General features: G+C 38.4%; 1 protein-coding gene across 2 annotated transcripts; it reads left to right on the top strand.

Annotated features, from left to right (window-relative positions):
• Positions 1-46: 46 nt before the first annotated feature.
• Positions 47-24,741, top strand: prim2 (DNA primase subunit 2). Of its 2 annotated transcripts, none has more exons than XM_005915507.3 (14): positions 47-261; positions 2,348-2,497; positions 2,629-2,741; positions 3,386-3,480; positions 3,582-3,702; positions 4,461-4,556; positions 5,544-5,681; positions 10,309-10,376; positions 11,090-11,162; positions 11,401-11,586; positions 18,265-18,391; positions 18,577-18,659; positions 21,647-21,715; positions 23,862-24,741. In XM_005915507.3, the coding sequence occupies exons 2-14, from the start codon at positions 2,353-2,355 to the stop codon at positions 24,087-24,089; spliced, it is 1,542 nt and encodes a 513-aa protein (XP_005915569.1). In that variant the 5' UTR covers positions 47-261; positions 2,348-2,352; the 3' UTR covers positions 24,090-24,741. The 2 variants fall into 2 exon arrangements, with proteins under 2 accessions (XP_005915569.1, XP_005915568.1); XM_005915506.2 differs by lacking the exon at positions 47-261 and adding an exon at positions 1,409-1,519.
• Positions 24,742-26,201: the final 1,460 nt, after the last annotated feature.

The following is a 26,201-nucleotide window of genomic DNA, read 5'->3' as shown; positions in this document are numbered from 1 at the left end:
GCAGAGCCAAAGAATGCACAAAGCAAGAGAGTCGGCGTGGACGCGCCTCTGTCCTCGGGAGTCTTGGGAACACTTGTAGTTCTCATATGTTAGCCCTAAAAGTCACGTCTGTTTAAACGCTGAATTATTGTTGATATTTTTTTATTCACAACCATTATATATGTCTTCTACGCGTGTTTTATGTGGACGGATCACAACAACCAAGAAAAAAGCGTGTGAAAATTACTCACAACCGGATTAAAAAGTGAATTTTACTTTCAGGTATGTGAAGTAAAATGCATGTTATAAAGCAGAAACACGGAAACGTGTTAAAAGGGAGTAAATGTACTTTCCACTATAGTTTCTCCCTTTCTGAATATGTGTCATTAATGTGAAACTATCAAATAGTTTGTTAAATAACTTTAAATAACTGCAGCTTCATTTTTTTAAAAAGGCAGAAAACACCTAACCGTCTGCTGAGAAAATTGTAGCAATGGTTGATGTTAGTTAAAAAAGTAACGACGTTTGTTTTTGTATAGGTTCATTTTACTGTATGCATATGAAACTTACCAAAAATGAGCAGAATTTGGGTTAGAATTTTTGTTTTGTTTTGTTTATTGAGTTAGCCACAAAATAAACTAAAATGTCTCTATAATATAACATGACCATTTACCAATTTCTCTAAATACAAAACTTTTGTACGTCAAAACAGAATACAGTGGAAAAATAAATGCGAAATGTCTGATCTATTTCGACCACAAAAATCATAGGAATAAATGACATGGAATTTAAACCTTTCCTGAAAGTGCTTTACAGAATATATTCTGTTTATTTTAAATCTAACGTTCTTGTGTCAAACATGCGGTGTTTCATTCATTCCTACATACACACCCGTATATCCATATGCAGTGTCTGTGTGAAGAGAAGTTTATATGCTAAGGACAATGCCAGTAATCCTTATTTGTGGAAATTTGCTGATCTGATAGGTAAACTGTCTGTGGAGTAGTGATATTTCAGAAGAAAATCAGTTCAACCAACCTTATCAAATGGGCATTTGGGAAATGGGTTTCTGTATGATTTTTTTAAATATCTTTAAATTTTAAAGTTTAATTTCAAAGTTGTTATTAATCGTTTGAAAAACAATGATTTTCTTGATTTGAGATAAGGTGAACCCGCGTTTTAGTGGGACATTTGTTATGTAATACACGTGCGCCCGTGAGTTTGTGTCGGATTTGGTTCAAACTCCAAAAAACAGAAATGGAAACATAGTGTGAAATAGCAGTGGCTTGTCTTGGCTCAAGCCAAGTTTGGGTAATAGTATTTTAAAAGAAACTGTTTGCCTGTTTTTTTCATGGAGGTCATCGTTACTTTGAGAGACGGGGCGGGCTGTCCTAAAAAGTAAAACGAGTACACACCACGTCACAACTTTCGTTCTCTTCCGGTGTCGGATGCAACGTCATATTTTTACCCGCGTTTGTTGAACAGCCCCTTTTGTTTGGCGGGACTGCGTTATTTGGAGTCTAAAAGCGTCATCTAATCGGTAATGTAACGACAGTATTATATGCTTCTTGTTGCTCCTCAACCGTGAAATAAGTTTCTCGGGCTGTTTTTGAGCTCGGTCTTTTCAATGCAGTTTAAACTCAAATCTGATACCTAGCAAACGTCAAAGTTGGATTGTTTCTCACTACCCTTAACGTCTTGCTATGGGCTCTATTGCTAACTTAAGCTAAATAGTCTCTGTTAGCGGCTACATTTAGCCTTAAATGTAGAAATTGAGTTTATGAGAACGACAGTTACTGACTGCTGAGCCAGTGTAACATAACAAAACATACACAGCTTCACACTGTCAGTTCAGTTTGTGTGCAGAGGCTGATTTCTAGATGTCAGGAACATTTCGACTCTTCATCACAGTCTCTCAGCTATGGATTGAAGAGACGATTAGTCAAGGAGATGCTCCGTTTGCCAAGTTTTGCTTTAAGTGATACCGGGTGCCACTTATGCACTGACTGGTTAAAGGTTAATAGCAGATGCTGTGCAGTAATTCGTTTGTTCTGATTTTGTATGGCAGCATCCTTTACTGTTTGAAATCAAAGAAGCTCATTGAATTTCTTAATGTTTGTTAGTTATAAGCGTTTGGTGGCTCGGGTCTTCTCCACAATAGTGTGTTTTATTTATTCAACTCCTAGTAAGGAGAAAATGGCAAAATCAAGCGTTATGCGTTTGAAATAAGAACAGCTTATTTAATTTCCATGAATTTGTATTGAATGTCGCTTTGGTCAATGGCTCACTACATCAGATATGGCAGGTTTGGGACCCAGCTTGTTAGCAAGTGGTACATTAAAACATGCTTGATTTCTTTTACCATCAGGCACTATGCAGTTTGGAGGCAGAAAAAAGAAGAGTAGCACTATCCCTCAGTCGGAGCTCTATGGGCAGCACCTGCAGTTTTATGGACAGCCTCCTCTTGAAAACATATCTCTCTCTGAATTTGAAACATTTGCTGTGGAACGACTGAAGTGTAAGATTTGTCTCATACTACTTGTGAAATCAAATGATGAAAATTACTGTAAGCATTGTTTTCTCTGCTCTTGTGTAATACATTTTATTTAGGACATGTGGTTTGTAATGTTTGTTTTAATGCCACTGTAGTGTTGAAGACTGTGGAGAACTTGGGTGTGAGCCATGTCAAGCTTACAGATCAGTATAGACGCAAACTTGAGAGTCAGCTTAAAGCTCTGAACTTTCCTTACAGACCAGATGCTGTGAGTATGTTTCCCATTGTGCACCTTTAAACAGTATTAATGAGTCAGTTATTGCATTGTGTTGTCAACAACTTCAACTAAAGCTTTATCACAAAGATATTTCTTTTTAAACTTTTACCCGCTATGTGTTTTAATGAAAACACAGGGGTTGGATTTGTTTAGGGTCCTGTAATATCGCACTGCACTTCATGGTGCTTGTGCCCCCCTTGTGAGTGAGACATATCTAATAAACTGGCATAGCTTTTAGAGTGAGACCAGTGTTTAGCTCGATGTGTATTGACACAGTATTGACTTTGAGGAGTTAAGCTTGCGCAGGATCCATCAAATTCTCTTTGCAATAGTGATGAAATAGCATGATTTAGCAATAAAATGTATTTGTATTAGTAAAGAAGAGACACTGCTGGGTGTTGCTGAAAACGTGACTCATTTACTAACATTTTAAGACCCTATGCTGAATTACAAGAGCCTGAGATAATGGAAGTTAGTGTACAGCTACCATAAACATGACTTTTAGTACATGATAATTTTTTCATATATGTACATAAAACAAAAACTGTACAACATGACAAGAAGTGGTGAATGATGATTAAATGATTGACATCTATTTGTCTTTCAAATTAACTAATTGTTTTCTAACTCTTAAGGATGACAAGAAATCTCAAAGTGGACCAATTGAATATGAAAAACGAAGAAAAGACCATATCTCCCACTTCATTCTCAGACTGGCCTACTGCCAAACGTAAGTCTTTAGTCTCCATTTAGGAATACTGGAAGATGTGGTCAGAATATAAGTTGTTCAGCGGCAAAAGATAAATGTTTATTTCCATTTGTCTCTCAAAGGGAAGATCTGAGGCGCTGGTTTATACAACAGGAAGTTGATCTTTTCCGCTTCCATTTTACTGAGTTGGTCCCAAAACAACAACTGGCATTTCTTCACAAGAATAATCTCCATTATGACACAGTAAGCTTTCCTAAAGAAAACACTTGACATATTTCAAAAATATTTTTTTTCTGGAAATTTAAGTTGAGGAGGCTTACCACAAAAAAATTCCAACTGGGAACTTTTACAACTGGGAATTTCTGTCTTCTTGTAATAGTGACTTATTCAGAAACACACAATTAGTCTTTTTTTTTTTTTTAACACCATGAAAATTTACTTACTTATATTTGATTAACTTACATTTAAGTGCCTCTTTACCATAATGTGTTTTAGAAAATATATCTTGGATTTTGTTTCTATGTCAGGCTCAGAGTATGTTGAGGACACGGGCCTAAATCCATGCCAGTTGTTTCTATACACAGCATAGTGGTGTTCAGTTGTATTTTCACTAGGTGGAGCTGTTCAATCATCATAACATCTTCCATCTTTAAAAAGTTGGCCCTATTCAGTAAAAGATTTAATTGTGAAAAAATTATATTTCAAATATGTGTGTATTATTTTTTTTAATAATAAATCCCAAAACATAAATATAATATATATAGTTTACACTATATATTATATAGTGTACTTAGTCTCTGTTTTGCTTTTAGGCTCACAAAAGGAAAGAACTACAGTAGGTTTGGATAACATGGTGGTGGCAGGGTGTAAGCAAGAATGCAAAGCCAACTTTAGGTTTTTGTTTTGTTTTTTTAAACAATGTTTGTTTTCCACAAGCTTATTAACATCATATTAACAGTTCAGCTTATGCAACTCCTCAATGAAATCTCACAACTTTTCAGATTAGCAGCGAGGAGAAGACTGCGCTGAAGGATCAACTTATAAACTCCAGCTTTGGCATCAGTGGAATCAAGGTGATGGAACACGAGTTCTACAAGGTGAGACATATATATAGTGTAGGTTATAGTTTATATTCACGAACACACCACAGAGTGAATGTAACTTCCAAGACATCTAGACAGTGGCCCTGTCAGGTTGATGTGTCATGATGGCTCGAGTTCTCTTTCTGCATAGTTAAGAGTCATTCAGGAGAGTTTTTGAAGTAGCGATCATTAAAGGTAATAGCACAGTGCATGATAATATATGGTGTAAGGTAGGTTGGTCAGACTTTGCAGAACATCTTGGATCCTGTGTTTTGAATTCTAGTAACGTCTTCTTTTTGTCCAGTATTAGACTTGGACAAATTTAACCGTCAAGCTTTCTCATTTGCATCATATCTATTGTGTAATGCTTACATGTGTGAGAGTACTTTTATACACTGGAGTAAAACTCTGATTTGTCTGCTTAGCGCTACTTTTTTTTTTTTTTTTTAATAAACCCCTCATCCCCTGGAGCCAGTATCTCATCAGATAGAGACAGATCATCACCGATATGAAATAAATGAGCAAATATTTCTCCCCGGGGCAGTTTAAACCAACATTATGGAAAAAATCCAGCTTTTCCAAATGTAGAATTACAACGCCACATGTGTTTATCTTACTCTTACTAAAGAAATGCATTGACATTATGTTGTACGGTATATTCCGATGTGCATAGTAGGCAAATCTTTTAAAGGCTGTGATTATGTTCTGTCAGTCAGGTCTCTACTCATAATGATTTAACATGCAAATGGATTAAATGCAGTTTTTCTATTAACAGAATTTAAAAGCTAGAGTTTAATTTAAATTTCCTTGCTACTGACAATCATTTTCACTGGGAGAATGTAAATCATCCCATTTGGTTTGCTGAGCTTAAATTGTATCCTTGGATCACAATTTAAGCAGCCAAATTACTAAGGACACACGGCTGGCCTTTATACTTTGAACACATTAATGATTTAATTGTTTGTTTTTTTTTCTTCCTCCAACTGTCATTACGTTTTAAAGGTGCCTTTTCAAGATGCCCTGGATCTTGTGCGACTGAGGAAAGTGTACCTCAAACAAGGCTATGCATACATTCCCCATCAGGATATTGTCACCATTGTTCTCAATGATTTCCGCACAAGGCTGTCTAAAGCTCTTGCAGTAAGTGAAATTTTATTTTTTTGTGTTGTTAACACAATAATGGAGGAGCACAATTGAGAATTCTCAGCATTTTGTTGCTTTTTAAGCCTAAACATAAGAGTTCAAACTTAAATCTGAGCTTTTTAAAACCTCCAAATCTGCATATGCTTTGAACTCCAGTATTGTTCAGACTACAGTACACATGTAGGCCCATTTTATTGCCTCCAGTACAATACTATCTTTAATCATCACCTTTGTGACTAGGGGTGGGTTTTGATCATCGATTTATCGATTAAAATCGATTCTGGCTTGGATAACGTGATATCGATTCATTAAAATCCTGAATCGATTTTTTTAAATATTAATTAATTTTGATCGAAACGCCAGAATCTCAGGTTAAACCTCACAAAATTTCAAGAACCACCAAACAGCTAAAACAGTAAATGAGAGCAGGTACACGGATTCTGCACAAAGATGTAAACACAAAGTTCGGAGCCTCCGACGGATCAGAATCGGTGAGATGTCGCCTTTCTCACCCGACGGCACGGACACGGTCGGGGCTGAAAGCCGACAGCTGGCTGATTCCGATGTTTCGGCGGGTCTGCGCTTTGTGTTTACACCCTTTTTGTGGCGATTCTAAAGCTGTTAGTTTTATCTCTCTCCAAACAATATTGACCGAACCAGCAGCAAAAGAAGATCCAAACTAAGCTTCACAAAAACATCGTCATGAATTCCCTCTGACTTTTGCTGTTTTGCTTCCACCACGATAAAATCACACTTCATGCACAGCTCTCTCTCTCTCTCTCTCTTTCTCTCTGTACTTCAAGAACAGTTTCCCGTCTAAAAATCTGTTTTCTGCATTATTCGCTTGCTTGTTACGCACAAGTCTACCATTTACAGCGCTGTCGGCCGCTGTTTTGTTTTTTTTCCCTTTTACTTACTTCCGAAAAGAAAACCTAATTTCTGCCGTTCAATAGGCTTCTGAACAAATTTAAACTTTTTAAAATTATGCAAAATGCAAAACGCTTAGCCGTGTCTCTAATAAAACCGCTGTAACTTCAGAGGTAATGTTAATATGTTGATTAATGGTTTTCTTTCATTTTTGATGTACTGCAGAATATTTTTATAAAATCCAGGCCAGGAAAATCACCTTCATGTTTTTCTGTGTTTTATCTTCAGCTACTTTGACACAAAGGCATCTGCTGTGATGCTCACACCTTTGATAAAGTATTGCGAGTGTCAGCTTCCTTTTTATAGATACAAAAATATGTAAATGTACTGATCTGAATTATAATATTTCTGACTGTCTGAGGATCGAATCGATTCTAGAAATCAGTGACGATACCCAGCCCTATTTGTGACTCACTCCATCACACCTTCACTTTATATTATTTTACACTAGTGGCCATTTTCATGCCATTTGTGCATGCAGAATCCCCGATTCCATAAGGAGAATTATTAAATTGCCATTGTTGCTTTCAGTGCCCCGAGGGAAATGGTAGAAACACAGGGTTCAAATGAGGGGAATAAGTATGCACATGTGGCAGAAAATGTCTGGAGGAAAGATTTGGGACATCTAGTAGGAAAGTGCTTATTGTCCCTGCAGGCATGATGTTTTTTTTAAAGGCTGCTGAAGGGGGTTTATGATGGGACCGTATCACCAAGCTTGCATTGCTTAGAATGTCCTGAGGGACTTGAAATGCAATGTTTTGGGAACCAGAGGCCTTTCCCCCCCCCTTTTTTTTCCTCCTCTTTTTTTTAAATAAATATATAATATATGTGAGAAGACAACCCAAGCTCAGCTCCATGGTGGCGAGTAGTCCAGATGGCGAAATGAGCACAAGGAGCAGCAACTAAAGGCAGTGTCAGTTTGTGGTTTATGAATAGACATTAATCAACGTTAATTAGGCAAGAAATCTTGAAATAGATGACTTGCTGTACTGAGACACAGAAAACAATATTTTATTTCATTACAATTACCAGTATTTGTGAATTACATTTTGTGTTATAGAGTGGTAAGAGCGGTGGATACAGGAATTACACATATTTCGAGATTAGAGAAGCCACTGTTTAAAAGAATTATAGAGAAGATGTCGCTTTATTTTTGGCACAAGAAGCTGAAAATGTAGGAAGAAACTCAAAGTTGTCTGAAGTAGACCACACTCTGCTCATTAATTGGTACAGTAAGGTGGAGTAAATATTGGATCGATATGAGGGGTCAGTGTTTTATAGTTTGGCACCCTTTGCTGAAAATTGGCTCTTTTCCTGGTATAGATCCACATCGGGTGGTCAGAGTTCACTTTATTCGGACATCAAAACATCAATACCCAGGTTCTCACATCCTAATTAACCAGTAGACGATAGACATACATTTACTCTACATGACAAAATTACTCCTTTGTACGGCCACATGTTGTAACACAGCCAAAGACGACCTTTGAGTTTATCAAAAGTGCACCTGTTTAAAAAAAAAAAAACACTAATCACTTTTTATTTTTATTTGTCTTCAAAGACCTTTCATGATTATTTCATTTGCTTTTTTCACATACAGTATGTTATCAGTGCCTGCAAAATATGTGTCAGCCATTACCGTGCATACCTTTCATATTGTTTTCCCCTCTGTAACTGTACATCAGTCTTCCGTGTAGTGTTTTAAACTAGAACGCTGATTTTAGCGACGGATTTTAAGTTAAACGGTAGCTTAAACAAAGGAGCGGCAGTTCTAAGAGAAAATCTTTTCAATGCACACTTCAGCCTTTGTGATGTGGTTGTGTTACGTTGTCTGTCACTGTAACAGAGTAGCCACTTTCACTGTCTTCTCAGTTAATACCGTGTCCTCATGACAAAGAGTGGGCTTCTTTGAGCCACTGAGCTAAAATGCTCTCTGGCAATTTGAACTACTTATCTAAAACTCCCTTCTGTCTAAATGAATTGTTTGATAACCAGAATGATTGGATTGTGATTTCTGAGAGTAGTTTTAGATGTACCTGAGAATAAATGCAGAGCAATTTGGTGCTTTTTATTTCTCAAAAAGAAAGAAGTGTAGCATTTAGGTGAGAGGTTTTCAGAATCACAGGGAAAACTATGATTCTGAAAACCTCTCAGGTTGTAGTATAACCAGTGTCGGGAAACCCGTTTGCGTGGATGGTATAGTACAGGACGTAAATGGTAAATGGCCTGTATTTATATAGCGCTTTTCTAGTCCCTAAGGACCCCAAAGCGCTTTACATATCCTGTCATCCACCCATTCACACACACATTCACACACTGGTGATGGCAAGCTACATTGTAGCCACAGCCACCCTGGAGCACACTGACAGAGGCGAGGCTGCCGGACACTGGCGCCACCGGGCCCTCTGACCACCACCAGTAGGCAACGGGTGAAGTGCCTTGCCCAAGGACACAACGACCGAGACTGTCCAAGCCGGGGCTCGAACCGGCAACCTTCCGAATACAAGGCGAACTCCCAACTCTTGAGCCACGATCGACGTCACTGCATTTGCACTATTGTTGACATACAACAGTTGTTCAGGCAGGACCAGCTTAGAAATTAGAAGAGAAAAATAAAGCTCAAATGAAAAAGACCAAGTTTGTTCGGTTCTGCAATTCTCCAATTTTCAGGTAATTATCCAGACCACTAACTGCTGGAATGGAATAATTCAACAAAACTAGTATTCTTGTAAGTGAGCCAGTGTGTTACTGTAATGGTTATTCTCCTTTGCTGGGGACAGCAAGGGGACATCACAGAGAACGTGTCATTAAAAAGGTATGAAACGGAAAGCTGCCTCTCCATGTGACTCCATTTATTGGTTTGTTGTTCAGTTTAACAAACAGAATGCTGCATCTTAAAATGTCTTTGGTGCATGGTTCAAGGCAGACCTGGAACTGACTAAAAGTCAAGAGTCAGGATTTAGACTCAAGCTTTTTTTGCAGAGGAATGAACATGGATCTTTAGGGGTGTTTCTTGTTTTTCTTTTTTTCTTTTTTTAATTAAAAAAAAAACATAATTCAGGCCTACAGCTGCCTGTTTTTAGACTGAGACAGCATGCGAAAGCTGCAAGTCGGAGGATGTTGTAAAGAATAGCCTGACTGTTGCTGTCACATGTTTTAGGATGGTGTTAAAATGTGTTGCGTAGATGATTTGCTCAACCTGAAGTCAGAAAAATCATCTTACTGCTTTTTAAGCCAAGGTTTCGTGGAGATGCATTAACGTTATCACTCTTAAGGGCATTGATACACTAAGCTGACAAGAGGCTGCAAGGATACATTTAGTAAAGCAGGATTTTTGTAATTTGTTTTGAATGTCGTGGATTCACATAGGTGTCGCAGGATTGATCGCACAGCCAGCAATTTCCTTTTTTCTTTTTTTCGTTGGAAATTAGTAAACACTGAGCAACACATAATCAAGGTCTTTAATGATAGATACTGTGGCGAACTTAACTTTTGGTTTAAATTGTTTACACGTTTCTGATCTGTTTGGATAACGGCGCTCCAGAAAGACAGCTTTAATTACGAGATTCTGTGCGCTAGTTTAAAGTGCAAATAGTTTAAAACGAATCAGGTGCACTTAACCTGCAACTTTGGGCCGTTATAACACTTTGACCTAGACTGTTTGCCATTACTCATGTGATGCCCATCTCTCCTGCAGTTGACGGCTCGCTCGCTACCAGCAGTGCATTCTGATGAACGGCTCCAACCTCTCCTTAACCACCTCAGGTAAGAAGCAGGATGAATAACATCGCTGCTGTTTCGCCAGTGTGGCCATGAAAAAGACTTCTTGCACAATTGATCTTCTGCACCAAAGTGTCTTTGGTTGGTCTGAGTTAACCCAGACACTTTAAATAAAGTCCAGATGTTGTGGAAACTTTTTGCCCCTTAGTGCGTGTTCAGCATAATGCTTCCAGCATAAGGTTACTAGAAATATCCAACTTGTGCACTGCTTTATCTACCATGCCTGCTGCTTTTCTGGGAGAAAATATTGGATGGTAGTCGTGTTAGTTCACATGGGTAATTACAAGGTAGAGAGACAGTCGCAGTTTTAAGAACAGGGTAAGGGAATAAACGGTATAGATCTTTGAGTTCATAGAAAATATTTTGATTTTGGCTTCTTTTTATTATTTGTAGTCTTGGTTGGACAAAGCAAGACAATTGAAGACGTCATCTTAAGCTGTTATGGGTGTTTGTATAATACTTTTAAATCTGCTGAATGTATCTAAAAAAGATCATTTGAGTTTTCTACTTTAAGTTCCTGGCAAACAGTAAACACTGAATAGACTGGCCAAAAGTACTATAGCATCTACAGGTGCTGTTCAGCCAGGAAAGCTATGATATGAAGCTCCTGGTGCACAGGTTTGAGGCTCTGCTGTCATTGAATCAGCAGATCGTTGACAACTACACACGTGTATAATGTATTGTTTTTCTTCTTTTAGTCATGCCTATGTGGGACAGGATTACAGCATCCAGAAGAATGTTGGGAAAATCTCCTTGGATCAGATTGATTCAGTAAGTTGCTTTAAACATCTGTTCTTGAAATTTCTTCGCATGGCAAATTCTTCGTGGTGCCTTTTTGCATAGAAGGGCCTTATTGCTGGTCTGGGGCAGTGAAGACAAATATGTGGTGTTTAATTTCACTTAATTAATATCCTTTGTACTCCATAGATACAAAATATGTACTTATAGGAAAATATAAATTATATAAGGCATTTCTTCAGGTTTGTCATTAACAATTACCTGCTTACAGCTTTCAGGGAAGTCATTCCCATTGTGTATGAGGCAGCTCCACCAGTCTCTTAGAGAAAACCATCATCTCCGCCACGGAGGTCGGATGCAATACGGTCTCTTCCTCAAAGGTATCGGCCTGTCTTTGGAGCAGGCACTGCAGTTCTGGAAAATGGAGTTCATAAGAGGCAAAGTGGATGCAGACAAGGTAATGTTGATACATTTTAATGCTTTGTAAATGAATATTTTCTGAGTATCTTTAAAACAAGATGTCAACAGATGCCTTCTACCTGCTCTCCTGGTGAAGGGTGGTTCAGTCCATCCTATTCACAATTGGTTCATTGTCAACAAAATGTTACATAACATACAGGCATCACTCGCAGGGCTCGCAAAATCTATCTCAGCCCCCGCCTGTCGGGTTATCATATACCCCGACAGGCGGGGTTGAGATAGATTTTGGTTGCCCGACTGGAGATATCGCTAGCTCCGGGACGTCGGGCTAGCGATTTTGCGAGCCCTGACTCAGTAACCGTTCATCCACCCCAGAAATAACACGGGCTACAGTTTTTTATTATTTTACAGGCTAAATTTGATCCCATTTCAAAACATTCTTGGTTTTTTTTTTTTTGTTTTGTTTTTTACAACATATGATGGTACATATGTTGCTGGAAGTTAAGTAAAATATAGTGATACAGTGATGTCTGAATTTCTCAGACTGAGGGTTTTTGGTCTGGTCTGCTCAACACTTCAGTGGGTGGGGCTGCTTTTATTGGAGATTAAGTGGTTCCATCAAAGCTTTATTGATTGAAGGAAAGTTCACTGGTGTCATTAGGTGCACTCAGTGCTTTGATGAGGCTAATGAAAACTGAAGTGGTTATGAGTTGGGTTATTATGTCTCTCGGTAGGAGACAGACACAGTAAAGACATTAAAATTGTTCTGCATGAAGAAAACGCTCACTCTTTATGTGAGTAAGAGAGAGAAGTGACAGGAGACTCCACATAATGGACCAGCTCAGATAGAACAAATAGAATTTCATGCTGTGGAGTTAAGTAGCTATGAATCATGCTTTTTAGTCTTGCAAGGCTTTAAATATAAATTTATTAGACTATTAATTTTTTAGATTTTTTTGACTTGACTCTAAAAGTTTGGATATGATCGTGTTGTTTGTGTTATGTTAACAGGGCTGGGGATATTTGTTTCCCGTGTTGATTCACCATAGTTGCAGATACTTTAGGAGGTGTGATCAGAAAGTTCAGTGGGTTTATTAAAAGCACAAACTATGCTGCTATTCACTTTCAAGGCCATCCTCTTATTCACCTCTGGCTTCCAGCGATATGAACACACTTACTCGCCATGCATGCTGGATTTCCTCTCTGTGTGAAAAATAACAGCCTTTAAAGGTGGAGACTTTGTTGTTGATGTCAATAAACAAGCATATTTTCGAGCGCTTTGTGTTGTACTCACCACAGTTCAAGCCTTCCCTTTGATGCTTTATGCATCAAAGCGCACAAAGTATTTTTGGTTTGCAGCATTGTGATCATACCTCATTTGTTAGATGGGATGTCTCTGAATTGGTCTGGCATGCGTACATCGATTCAGATAAATGTTAAAGCATTTCCTTATCATCTATCAAGAAAATAACTTCTTAATTTCTCTTGTTGTATCAAATTGCTTTTTTAGTTGCCTTTACAGTAAGCACTACAGAATGTGGGAAACCTCCTCACATGCCTCACCTTGTCTGGGCTATCTTAGACGTGAAATATGGCTGCCCTGTGGTTTTTGAGTAGGCTTTTTGTTTTAAAATGCTCCATCCACAGTGTGGGCATTTGGGAATTTCTTGAGATATCACGTTTCCTAAAAGATGCACTCTAATGTTCATTAGATGTGAAAACAATCTCTCATAAAGTTGGGATCTAAACTTATCGGGTTAAGCATACCTTACTCAACCAGGTCTTTGAGTGTGTTTTGCTCTTCCACACTGAACTCACTGCTACACCTTATGACTGTTTGCTGCTCTGTTCCAACCTAATTTAAGAGCTGATTAGTCAGCAATTCTATTCACTTTAATTATATGCACCACTCAACATGCAAAATCCAAAATATTTGTCAGCTTTATTTTCTTAAATGGGTACCTTTCATTGTCTTGAAGTCTGGAAACCTCTAAATCCTGGTGCGTTTGTTCTAGATTAAAAGATGCATTGAGAAAACGTTTGTTGTGTTAGTTGCAAAAGTACTTGCGAATGAGGTGTTTTTACCTGCTGTCATCAAATAATTTATATTTTATAAGATGTGCAGAAATACTGTGGATCTGACTAATGCTGACATCCATGCAGAGCTCACACATAAGTGGATTGCAGCTTTGAGTGCTCATCAAAAGATACAGTATTAACAGACTCCACAGCAAGTGCCAAGAAGTGATTGTGCTGAGTTGAATAGACACCTGATGTAGCAGTCTGGTGTGGTTGTCCTTATGGACGGGCCTTGATCCCAGAGCCCTGTAGTCTTTGAATACTAATTTGTAGTAGTAGATCACACGGCTGGCATCCTGGTCGTGTCATCCCAGGTAGCCTGCGCTCTTTCCAGTCTGGGTCATGTTTTGCATCAGCCAGACATTTTGTCCAAGCATGTGGGATTGTCTTGAGCCCCTGTTTCTTGCTGGTGCCTCAGTTGAAAGAGTAATGAGGAAACAGATTACAGGATTCTGACCAGAATGGATACACAAAGATGCACATGGTTGTAGCTGCGTAGAAAGCAGGTGCTTTGTCATTTGTAAGGTTCAAATCTTTTTGCTGCATGGGAAAGACCAGCTTTGCAGAAGCAGGGTGTACATGGGATCAATGGGAGGCTAATGAATTTTAGCAACCCTGATGTCTAATATTAATCGAAGAGACACGAAACTGTTGTTCACTGCTGTTTATTGCATGATTGCAATCCATAAAAGCCACAAAAGGTTGCATGTTTAGGACATACAATTTGATTGGAATTGTAATAGGCATATTTTTTTGGCAATATGTAGTGTTTGTGTTCTGGGAACGGTTAATAGGAGTGTTATTAACAGATGTACTCTGCCATTTCAAATATAGATATTCACTCCAAAAGATAGTTAAAGTAGGGTAATTCTGGTTGGAGAACATACAGATGCATGCATACTAAGGAGATGAAAAGTAAAAATATCACTGAATAATTTGTGGAGCACTCAGAAATAGTTTTGCACTAATGCGAACCATGATTGATGTCAGGATAGCTATTTTAGAGTTTAGTTCAGTGAGGTTTTTTTTTCTTTCTTGAATGCAGATATTTAAAAAAGGAATTTTACTTGAGCCACAAAGGTATTCCATTCACTTTTTTTAAGCTGTTAATTTACTAACCCTTTACTAACCCTAGTAAAGCAGTCTCAGTGAGAGCCCCATGGTATAGCACAGCCCTCTTTAGCACCCTGTACAGAGGTGGCTTGGGTCCCGTGTACAAGTTCTCAGAGCAAGTAGCTGTGCACAAAGCTCTGCTCTTCTTCCACAGCAGAGGCAGCAGAATCACGCTGACCAGATCACAGCTCTCTGTGATGTATGTGTTGTGTCAGGGACTGCACTTTGTGCCAGGCTGCACAAAGCTTGCTCATTAGTATGCGACAGGCACAGAGGAAAAAGATGGGAGGCAGCATTGCCAAAAGGGAGGCCCGGAGGAAGAGGCAATGTAATATTAGACTAGAGGGGGAGAGAAAATTGATGAAATCAACTTGATCTTTCCATTATTCTTGCTACAGAAGTTGGCCAATTCATTTGGAGGAGTGTCTATTTGTACCACATGTGAGTGTGTTGCATTGCCTTGAGGGGGTTGGCCTGCTTTTAAACTACTTGTTTTTCAAATGTTAACTTAAGGTTAATTAACTTCCACTAACTGACACATTCTTTCATAATGTAGGTTAAACAAATGAGTCATTAGATGACATGTCATATTAACTGCTTTTGGAGATGTGTTACAAATGTGCACCTTGCTATTTTTATCTCGGTATAATTTAAAAGGAGCCCCACGCCCATATTAAATAAATCCTGAGATGATTTTTGTCTTTCTTTCTCTCTTTTTATCCTTTCTTTCTTTCTTTCTTAAACAACATTCAACTCATTAGTAGCATCAGGATGTAGGAATTAATTAGAATTTTTGTGTCTTTTCTCTTCTTGGACCACTATTTTAGCAGCTTGAAAAACTCAATTCCAGACCCAAATTAACAGAATATTTGCCAGTAAATCACATATGTGATGTATAATGTTTAAAAGCCAGATAGTCCGAGACTTTCCTTTATTTTTACTGCTCATGCTGAGTTTAAAAGCTACCCAGTGGCAATATTTTGGTCACAATTCTTCAAAATTTAAATTTATGGGATCTGTCGGTAAAGAATAACAGCTCATGTGTCTTGGCAGTGATGTCAAATTCTGTATTGGTGAAGCTATAATAGGCACCTACTGCAAAAGTTATGACATGGGATAGCAGATATGACACAGGTGTTGCTAATAACATTGTGGCCCTGTGCTTTTAAGGCAGAACGGTCAGCCATGACACTTTTGACAGTGAGACAGCAACACCAGACTCTGAAGCTGAAGAAACCAATGCAACCTCCTCCACACACACACACACACACACACACACACACACACACACACACACACACACACACACACACAGAGTTTTCCTAGTTTGACATGTCAAAATAGGCTAAAATTAAAAATTCCTTAAAATTCCAACTGTCACAGTTTTTTTAAGTCCTCCCATTTAGTTTAAGCTGTTTCATGAGTTACAGATTTTGTGTCTCAGTGACTTTGCTGCTCTAATTTTTCAAATATTTAGTTAAATGCTAATTTTGCGTGAATGACCTTTTTAAAAAGCGATCAATGTCTTCTTTTCTGCAACATCAAACTACTGAACTGCTGCTCCTGCATTTTATAGTCACTCACCTTTATGTTGTCGTTTTTTGGTGTGAAAAGGCCCGTTGTGCAGATTGAAAGGGAAATGTATTATAATGGTATTTAACATGAGAGGGATTGGAGCTATAAGCACATCAGTCACTATGGGCTGAGCCTAAGAAGCCATGCCAAGTTTACACACGCGCACACACACACTCTCACTCACTCTTAAGTAATCCCTTTTGATTGTGACCTAATTCAGGATTTTGTGAATGTGCTGTAGAGTGTGGGGGGATGTTATAGTGATGTAGTCCCATGAGCCAAGATATGCATAAGAGCAGCTTTGGCTCAACTCCATTGAACGCATCTTTTGTAAATTTGCTCAGTTTGGGGGTCAGCTGTATCGGGGTATATCCAGGATTATCTGAAGTGTAGGTTGAGGCAAAACAAAAACATAAAAAAAAACACATTTAGAGGGGTTTCATTCACACGCCAGCTTTGCTGGGATAAATGACTGTTTAGTATGGTTTTTGAGGCTTTGTGTCACTTTTAGCCTAGAAATGATTGTTTTTTAAATTCCAGGTAACATCTTGAATATGCTGTAACACTTGTGGAGTTCCCGTGCTTTGTTTTAATAGAGTAAGGGAGTCTTAAATCAGGAAAAGACCTCTTATATTTATTATTTGATTTATCGTACTTAAAGAAGGTTTTACAAGTTTTTAAATTGCCACTGCAGCTTGGCACATTAGTAAGTTTGCAGGGTTTTATTGCAACATTAATGTGTTATGATGGGTGCAGTCATGTTGATTGTGTTCTGCCACTGTCAGAGCGCCCTCCCTGTATTTTACAGTCGGATTTTTAAAGGCACGGTCACTGCGATGCATTTTAACGACTGCACAGAATTACTGTGCAATAAAAAGTTCACTGCAAAGATTGTGTAAAATGACCCCCATCAAAAAGTATAACCAGCTAGAAGATGATGAGAAGGATTTCAGAGGTCTGTAATACAGTTCATATGTGTCCTTGACTTTGATCTCCTACTTTTAGGGCAGATCAGGTAAAGGGTTTTCAAGATGTCAAACCAGGATTTGCATAGTTCTGCTGCCTTTAAGCCGTTGAACTGTTGAATAAGATATAACAAGACCTGGCTTTATCTGAGTGTAAATTCAGTCTGACTGTACACTTGATGGTTAGTACTAATGCAAAGCTGTAGTATAAATGAAAATATTCATGTTTATGCAGGGCAAAAAACACAATCATTTTCATTGTCAAGAAATCTATCACTATTTTTTTTTAAGTCTATAAAATTTAAAGAGTAGTAATTACAGTCCATGTATTCAGCATATCCATCCCATAATATCATCAATTTTCTTAATTTGCTTTCCAGTTTGGGATCATAGGGGGCCTGTCCCAGCTGTCACTGAGCGAAAGGCAGGGTACTACTCTGGGCAGGTCAAAGCTAAAACGACTGGCATGTTGAGCATGTCACCTTCAATAGGTTGAATCCAAAACGCCTGTTACACAATCAACGGCAGACATTCACACAAACAACTGCTCTACTAAAATATAAAATGCTTGCTTTACTTACAGTAAACTCATTAGAGCAGTTTAGAGGATTGAACTGCTCATCTGAATGTGAGCTGCACATTGAGGATTACAAAAGTGCTGTGTACATTAAACTGTGTTCTGGGGCCTTGTTTTGTTGAATTTAAAATCGACTTCATATTGAATTGAGTCCTTCTACAGGGCAGTGGGCAAAAGTTCTGAGAAAGATGGCCATATTACAGCATCCGTGGTTCAACTATCTCGAGTGTGGCGACACCTCTACAGCAGGTTCTCTCTAATAGCTCTATATTTCATTGAGGAAAACACCCTGTCAAAACTGACATGATGTATGACAATGACTCTTTTCACCCTTACCTTGTCCCTCTTACACTCTCATCCTCACTAATGCCTTTCGCTTCCTCTCTCCTTCTCTCCCTTTCTGTAGTTTGACAAAGCATATGCCTACAGCATCCGCCACATGTTTGGCAAAGAAGGAAAGCGAACAGACTACACCCCCTACAGTTGCATGAAGGTGATTTTATCAAACCCACCCAGCCAAGGAGACCATCATGGTGAGTTGACGGCTGTTGGAAGAAGTGGTTGGCTTGGAAACAGTAACACATTTGTGTTCGCTAAATCTGTGCAAATCTGCAGTTATAGTTTAATGTGCTTTCATGCTCCTTTATTTTCTTCCAACTGTTGAAATTCTTTATTTGCATTTTTTCCCTTTAAATAAAATCCCGCCTTATCTTTGTAGGATGTCCATTCCGTCACAGCGACCCGGAGCTGCTGAAGCAGAAGCTTCAAGTGTACAAAGTGTCTCCCAGTGGAATCAATCAGGTGGGTGCCATCTGTCCACAGTCGGTTTGTCAAATGGTTGAACAGCCCTCTAGCCACAATTCCCTTCTCTGACTGGGGACAGCATGTGGGTTATGTTTCTTCTTCAGTCTCACAAAACTCAGCCAGCAATCTTATTGGATTTATAAAAACTGTCAAAGAAATAATTTAGAAACCACCAAATAGTACTCATGTTAGTAGCCAATGGCAGTTGGTCTTAAATATTGTAAATGCCCCCTGCAGAATAGAGCTTCTTTTGTTTTGTGTGTATATATATATATATATATATATATATATATATATATATATAAATAAATAAATAAAAATTAGGGGTGCAACGATACACAAAATTCAGAGTTCGGTTCGATACTTTGGTGTCATGGTTCGATATTTTTTCGATACAAAGAAAATGTTCATGCCTTTTTAATTTGTCATTTCTTAAAATTATAAATATATATTTTAACTCAAAAGTACAGTTTTTAAATTTAATGTTGCTGAAACAAAAGTAATTAAAAAAATAAATATATCTGATTGAGGAATCACTCATCTTTGGAAAAGAGAGTTTATTACAGAGAAATGGCTCTTTCCAAAATAAAAGCAATACTATATGCTTCTTCTGGGCTATATTCTCAGCAGCATATTGTAGCGGGTCAGGGCTGTTCGTTCTGTTTGTACAGTTATGTTTTGTTTATGCTGCCATAGTGACGGGTGACGCCCTCTCACTGCGACGGTGTGTCCTTCCGGGGTCAGAGGGCGCCCTGTGTGTTGTTGTTGTTGTTGTTGTTGTTGCTGTGCGGTTGCGGCAGTGTTCTTCTGCAGATGTCAATAAACGGCTGTGCTCCCTGGCTAGCTCACGGGGAGCAAGACCAAACGACACCTCCGTCTCCTCCTTGTCTGAGCTCGCCACAATATTAAACATATCAGGTCCCCATAAGGAGAATCATGTGCTAACGGCTGTCTAAATGACTCGGGTAAAGTTTGTAGCATGTGTGCTTGTTGTTTTTGTCTGCTTCCACTTGTCTTTGCACTAGGATGATGTTAGCGTAAATGTGCAGTCGTATTCGTTGTGTTCCCACTAGTGCTGTCAGCGTTAATCTCGTTGAAATGACGTTAACGCCACAACACGGCAAATCTCCATTAACGAGCTACCCCTGATCGCCCCGTGCGTGGGTCTAGACGGCCAACACGTTAACGAGTTAACTGCGCTAACACACTAGTTCCCACCCATGTAATTGAGCATTGCGTGGCACATCCAACATACTGTTTTACTTTAGTCCATGACGCGCTTACCTTCAGGGTCATACGTCACATGAAAACCAAAATAATTCCAAACGCCAGACCTGAATGAGGGTGGGGCAGGTTCAATTTGCCATGTTGCAAAGAGAGCTTAACTTCTGTCTCGCTAGCTTGCTCTGTGCTCTTCCTTCTGACAATGCTGTCTGTGTTGAACGCTCAGTAGATCTGCGCTCGACAGTGCAGCCTAGGCGGAGTAGTCGAACGCAGATTCACTGAGCGCTCAACACAGACAGCATCGTCAGAAGGAAAGTTGATAAAATAAATTACAAATTTTGTATTGTTCGACACATATGCGTACCGAACCGAAAGCATTGTATCGAACGGTTCAATATCGATACGAGTATTGTTGCACCCCTAATTAAAAAAAAAAAAACATTTCCACATTGATTGTGTCAATGGAAATGCAGTTTTCCATCACAGATGGTCTTGGACTGGTCTCTGGGCTTTAATCACTTGACCCTACCTACATTATCACCTTTTTTGTCACACATCTGATCGGGACAAGCTAATGCCATGTGGTACAGCTTTGATTTGGAGCAGTTTTACACAGAAAGATCAGTACAGGTAAATACAACTACATATACATATTTTGAGTTTTACTGATAATAAACAGTCTTCTAAAAATTGCTGAACCCTTTCAGCGGGGAGATGGTGTGCAGATTGCTTACAAAAAAAGGTGAAAAACTAATATACAAGTCAATAATTTATGGCAATCTGTGCAGCATTTGTAGAGACGTTTGGGTATATATTCACACATGAGGTTTTGTGAATATAAAAGAGATTTATTTCTGAGAGACCAAAAAGGTAAAGATAACTAAGGCTGTAATAGTATCACGAAATGTCTTGTGAATCTAAGGCGTTGTTCTATAATCCCAGAGGAACCTTCAGAAATAAACCTCACAAAATAAAAGCCTTACCATAATAACACAGCTTGTATTGTTCCTATATTATCCATCATTTGTGTGCATTTTAGCAAATGCTCCTCATATTCCACTAAGCAAACTAAAGCTCTGATAAAAACGGCAAAGTCTGACGGAAATGGTGCGTAGCTCGACACTGATCTAACCCCAGCCTCAGTGTTTAGCATGCTGGTGGCAGTTTCATGCTGGAGGCAGCCTTCAGGAATCTGGGGAATAATGAAGGAACTAATTTCAGGCAGACTCCTCAGAAGTGTCTCTCTCCTAGTGAGTACTGATAACTTGGGATTTTTCTTTTTTCAGCAGGTCACTCACCCCGAGTATGCAGTCTCACTGCACACTACAGTGGCTTTATTACCAGAACGTTGCCGTTCTTATGTGACCCAGTAAAAAGTTGGGCTGCAGGCTGGGTGTTCACCCTCTCCCTTTTCCGCTTTGTAGAGCTTCAGAAGGCAAAAAAAATAAAAATCCCCCAAAATTGAGATCTGTAATCATTGCCACTGGTTATTCTCCAAAGAGCTGACCCAGGGCATGAATATTTAGATTAGCCTAAATATGTATGTGATCTGTTTTTATTAGGTTTGAAGAGATTTTTTGAAGGATGTATTCACTTCTGTCATGATGATTTACTAAAAAAAAAAAAATGTATAAAGTCATTTTAAATAGAGGGCTGGGGAAACAAAAATTGGCAACAGTATTCTCTGTAGAGTTGCTGTATCAGTATCTAAGGTGTAGAAGTTTAACCTTAATTTTTGTGAACTGTGCCTTTTGTTGCAGATCCTGGAGCTGGTTAAAGGAATGCACTACCAGCTGGCATGCCAGAAATACTTTGAGCTGACACACAATGTAAGTGGAGTCATTTGATGCAGGGAGTAAGCAGGGGTACCTGTGTCAGAGGCAGGGGTTTGGTCCTTGCATCTCATGCATGAAGGCTCAGGAGAGACCCAAAACTGTCATCCCATCCATCATTAGCAGTCTGTCACAGCCGCTTAATTTTCATAGGTTTATTATAGCATTCCAATCTATTTTGCCCCCCTGTGGATGCTTATTTAATTTAAGCTGTTTTATGTGCGTGAGTCATCATCCTGTTCAGTCAGCAAAGCTAGGACTGAAAGTGACAACACATTTTCTTGTTACTGCAGATTGTTCAGGTCATTCAGCTGGAGTTTGCACACATGGATGCACTGCATTTACACGCCTCTGGCTTCAGGAACAAGTCAAACTTTACATCTAATCCTACCTTAATAAACACTTTAATACTGAGTTTATCCTCTTAAGCACATCTTTACATATACTTATATTACACTAAGATTAACAGCAAGGTATGAGTCAGGATGTGGCAGCTTCATGTTTGACATTTGACTCGGTGCGTAATGAGAAGATCCAGGCCTCACATGAGGCCTAAAACCACTAGCTCACAAACCAACAGGTGATTGTGTTCAGTTTCAAAAGGAAGGCATCACTACAATTAATGCTGATAGGGGAAAATGACACATTGCACTTTTAGTAAGGTAACTATTTAGTGTTATTACAAGTTCCTATCCTTATTTAAATGGACTCAATGTATACAAATGTACACTACATGAATTTAGATAGATTTTTAAAATTCAGTCTTTCTGTCAGTGATTTATATCTCTTCACTCTACTAAAGCAGTATAAACGAAACAATGGTCTGCTGGGTTTGGGATGTGAATCCCTGTGTGTATTGCTGAGTACATTAATAGTACATCTAGTAGTACAATTCAGCATGGTCTTAATTTAAACCATAGATCCATTAGCCTGTGTTTATCATGTTACATGTCAATCTTAAATCTGTAGATTTCCAGGACATTCATATCTTCTTTTTAAAAAATAATGTCAATTATTTTTATTTCAATATACATTAGAACTCTAATTTACTCTAATTTGCTAAAGATTGACTTACTTAGTCTATTTTGTGCCTTATCTTTTTGCTGCTCATTATAGGAAGATTTTTACATATTGAAAATCTTACCACTTGAAACAGTTACTACTGGTAAAATATATCTTTGCTGTCATTATTATCCGTATAATTAAGTAGTGCAACAAAATTTGATTCATTGATATAAACTGTGCTGGTGTTGAACATCTGCTCTGATGTTCCTTTTGTCGGGAATATTCCCCGGGGCTATTTGGGTTGTTTATTGTTTTTTATTTAGAATTTGTGGGTCACTTGTTTAGTTAAAGTCATTACATGTACATTTATTTTCTCCAGGCAAACAAATAATAAAATAACAAACAGTATGTTTTGCAGTCATGTGTAAAATAAATTTATTTGCCTCACATGGCAATATACAGACTGAATGCACATTTTTAATTTTTATCATCCCAACAACTCTAAAAAAAAAAAAAATGTTAGGAGCTGACGGACTAGCATTTAGGTCTACTTGCAGATACCTTAAAATACTATTAAAAGGAAAGCCGGTACTCTTGTGGTTCAATAGGTACGAATAGCCAGTGAAATATCTCCTTGGTAACTGAAGATGCTGACACGCTGTTTGGGTATTTTAAATCATTTACTTTTTCCACAATGAAATGTTTTGAAAACATCAATCAAATTACCTAATTATTTAAAAAATCACAGAAAAGGTCACAGAAAGAGAATTTGTATTCCATCCACTAATTGATTAATGGGTTTTTTACTCATCATGAATGATTTTGACATTTTTATTTCCTGAAAGGCCATTTCATCTTTTCACTGTGCTCCGATAGAATAGTTAGCAGGTGACTTTGCGCACTAATGTGGCTGTGAAAGCCTCCTGTCCTCATTAGTAAATCGTTAGTAAATTAGTAAACCATTGCACATCCCCCTTACTGACGGAGATGCTAAATGACCGTCTTATAAAAGGTGACATTTTATTGAATCAGTCAATCATTGCCCTAGCAACCTGCCACTTTTGTGAAAACTAAACCTGCTGTTCTTACTATCTCCTGACCTTCCTTCTCCTGTGGTTTCTCTTTTTTTTATTAACAGATTGAAGACTCATCTTTCTCACTCAATCACCCTAACCAGTACTTTCTGGAGAGCCAGAAACTTCTGGGTGGAGGCAAGGACATAAAGAGAGAGATGGATGCTCCGCAGAGGTCACAGGAAAACTCCGCCTCCAAAGGATCAACCGGAACTCAAGAGGTGGCAGCAAACACCTCCCAACATTTGGCCGAGATGACAGAAGATTTGGAATCTTTCTTTCAAGAGGCCTGATTCTCAAATGTTTAAATACACATACAAATAATTCTGTATCTCTGGACATGCTCTGAATTCTGCTGAATCTTACAAATTCCCTAAACTGTTGTATTAAGTATTAAAGTTGGAAATCTGTCTTTCAGTCTTTTAATTCCAGCATAGCAGACTTTGGGAGAAAAAGTGAAAAAAATTAAAGGAGTGCACCACAGTGCTCATGGAAAGGAAAAATAGAAAGATTATGACCAAAAATAACATTAAAAAAATCTCTAATTGAAACAGTAAGCTTTTGTATTTTGTCTAAAAATGGTTTTTTTTCTATTTTCTTTATTGCAGGTTTTGATTCAACCTTTCAAAAATTCACACAGACGTTTCTTTTTTTCCGCTGTATGATATTCTTTGCTCACATGTCCGTGATCCTGCATTTATTTCTGCCTAACCATGCGTTAAAACTGCTCTCTTGGTTTGTTTTCCTTCTTTGTTTTTACTCTGGTCTGAACTCAGATGGCTTATATTCTCAGTGCACAGTATTTTTGGCAGAGACATGGTTTGGGGGGTGATGACTAGAACATTTCCCAGCTGTCTCAAAAACAATGTCATTGTATTTGCTGGCAGCAGTATGGATGAATGGTGGCAGGAGGGCGGATGAAAATAAACAATTTCCACACTTGTATTATGCTGCCTTGGAATATTGCCTCCTAGTGCACAATGCAATTTATTCAAAGCATACGTGGTCAAGAGATATTTCCTCACTTTCCTCTTGAGCCTCAGTTCAGTAATTTGTTTAAAAAAAATAAAAAGGTGGCTGTCTAAAAGTCTTAACCTTTTTGTGCTGCTGTGGAATTAGCAACACAGACTCCTCCAATCTCAGTTCTTTAGGAGGTACAGTTTTGTGCTCTTATCTCCCCTCATACTATGCACTTTACCAGACTGCTAACTTTGGATCCAATTAGAGGGACAGCAGTGTTAGTTTATGAATGTAAATGCATTTTTCAGGAGGCTGGAGGAAACATTTGGGTCATTTTGTGGAAACCTCAATCTGTAATTTAATCATAGATGAATTTAAGCCAAATGTCCCTGATGATGACCAAAACATAATAATTTGTACCATTAATGCACATTTCTGTTTCACGACTTCCTCTGGCATATGCAAAGCATCCTGCATCAGTGTCTCTCACTTTAAACATCAGAGCGCCCGAGCTGCACATGGCTGGAATTAAATTAGGTCTTAAAATCCAAGCATGGTGCTTGACATGGAGAGGATTTATTCAGTGTAATAAGGCAACTGGATAACAGTGCACAGCCGGGCTGCTGTCAGCAAGAGACCCTTGATGTTTAATATTTGGTGGAGCATGACTACATCTGACAAAGCTGGCACTTTCTTAGACTGTGGGCAGGCACTTGACTAGGACTGTTTATCTCCTTCAAATGGATTTACAATCATTAGTCATGAACTTGCTTTCGTTGTGTGATTTCTTCTCTTCCTGTAGTCATTACATGGACCAGGGGTGTACTGTGGGGATGGTGCATTACGCAAAGGGTGAGAAACATAATCCAAGACGTAATCGCAGCATTTGTTTCAGAAGCCTCATACGGAAAGTGACGTCCATGCCTTTACTGCGGCTTTGTGAATGCACATGCAATCTGGAAAATCCCCAAGTTCATCTGTTTTCCATGCACAGGCAAATAATATTGACTAACACTTAAAAAATTTAAAGAGGCACCTTGAGCTTAAACTATGAGCCAGTTACAGAAAACATAAAAAAATTACTCAATTGTTATTTGTTGGGATGTGAAAGAGCACCACAGTGAATCAAAAGGTTATTCATCAGTGGTAATGATTACTTCTCTGACTCTATTGTTCGTTTCTGCTCAGCGCATGATGTATCTTTTTGTCCTAATGCAGCATAATTTTACCCAGGGGACTAAATTTGCAGCAGTGTCATTTGTTATTCAGTACGCCTCACCAGAGGCAGCTCTGGTTAATTTGGAGATTTGCGTGCACGTAGTTTATTTCTTTTTAAGGATTAGATAGCATCTAATAATGCATACTTGTACATCTCACCCTTGAGCTGTATTAAAATTAGCAAAATGTATTTGATAACTGTCTCAGTCCTTATTTCAGATCGAATA

Source organism: Haplochromis burtoni, unplaced genomic scaffold (assembly GCF_018398535.1).
Source record: "Haplochromis burtoni strain Fernald_Lab_line unplaced genomic scaffold, NCSU_Asbu1 Contig_12, whole genome shotgun sequence".
Classification (NCBI taxonomy): domain Eukaryota; kingdom Metazoa; phylum Chordata; class Actinopteri; order Cichliformes; family Cichlidae; genus Haplochromis; species Haplochromis burtoni.
Note: the sequence above shows the minus strand (reverse complement) of the source record. Positions and strands in the feature narration are given on the sequence as shown.

Bases quoted from the DNA above. Each gene is read 5' to 3' on its own strand.
- prim2 (XM_005915507.3), top strand. From the start codon at position 2,353: ATGCAGTTTGGAGGCAGAAAAAAGAAGAGTAGCACTATCCCTCAGTCG. The intron at 5,682-10,308 runs GTAAGTGAAATT...TCTCTCCTGCAG, and splicing joins GGCTGTCTAAAGCTCTTGCA to TTGACGGCTCGCTCGCTACC. The intron at 11,163-11,400 runs GTAAGTTGCTTT...ACCTGCTTACAG, and splicing joins CCTTGGATCAGATTGATTCA to CTTTCAGGGAAGTCATTCCC.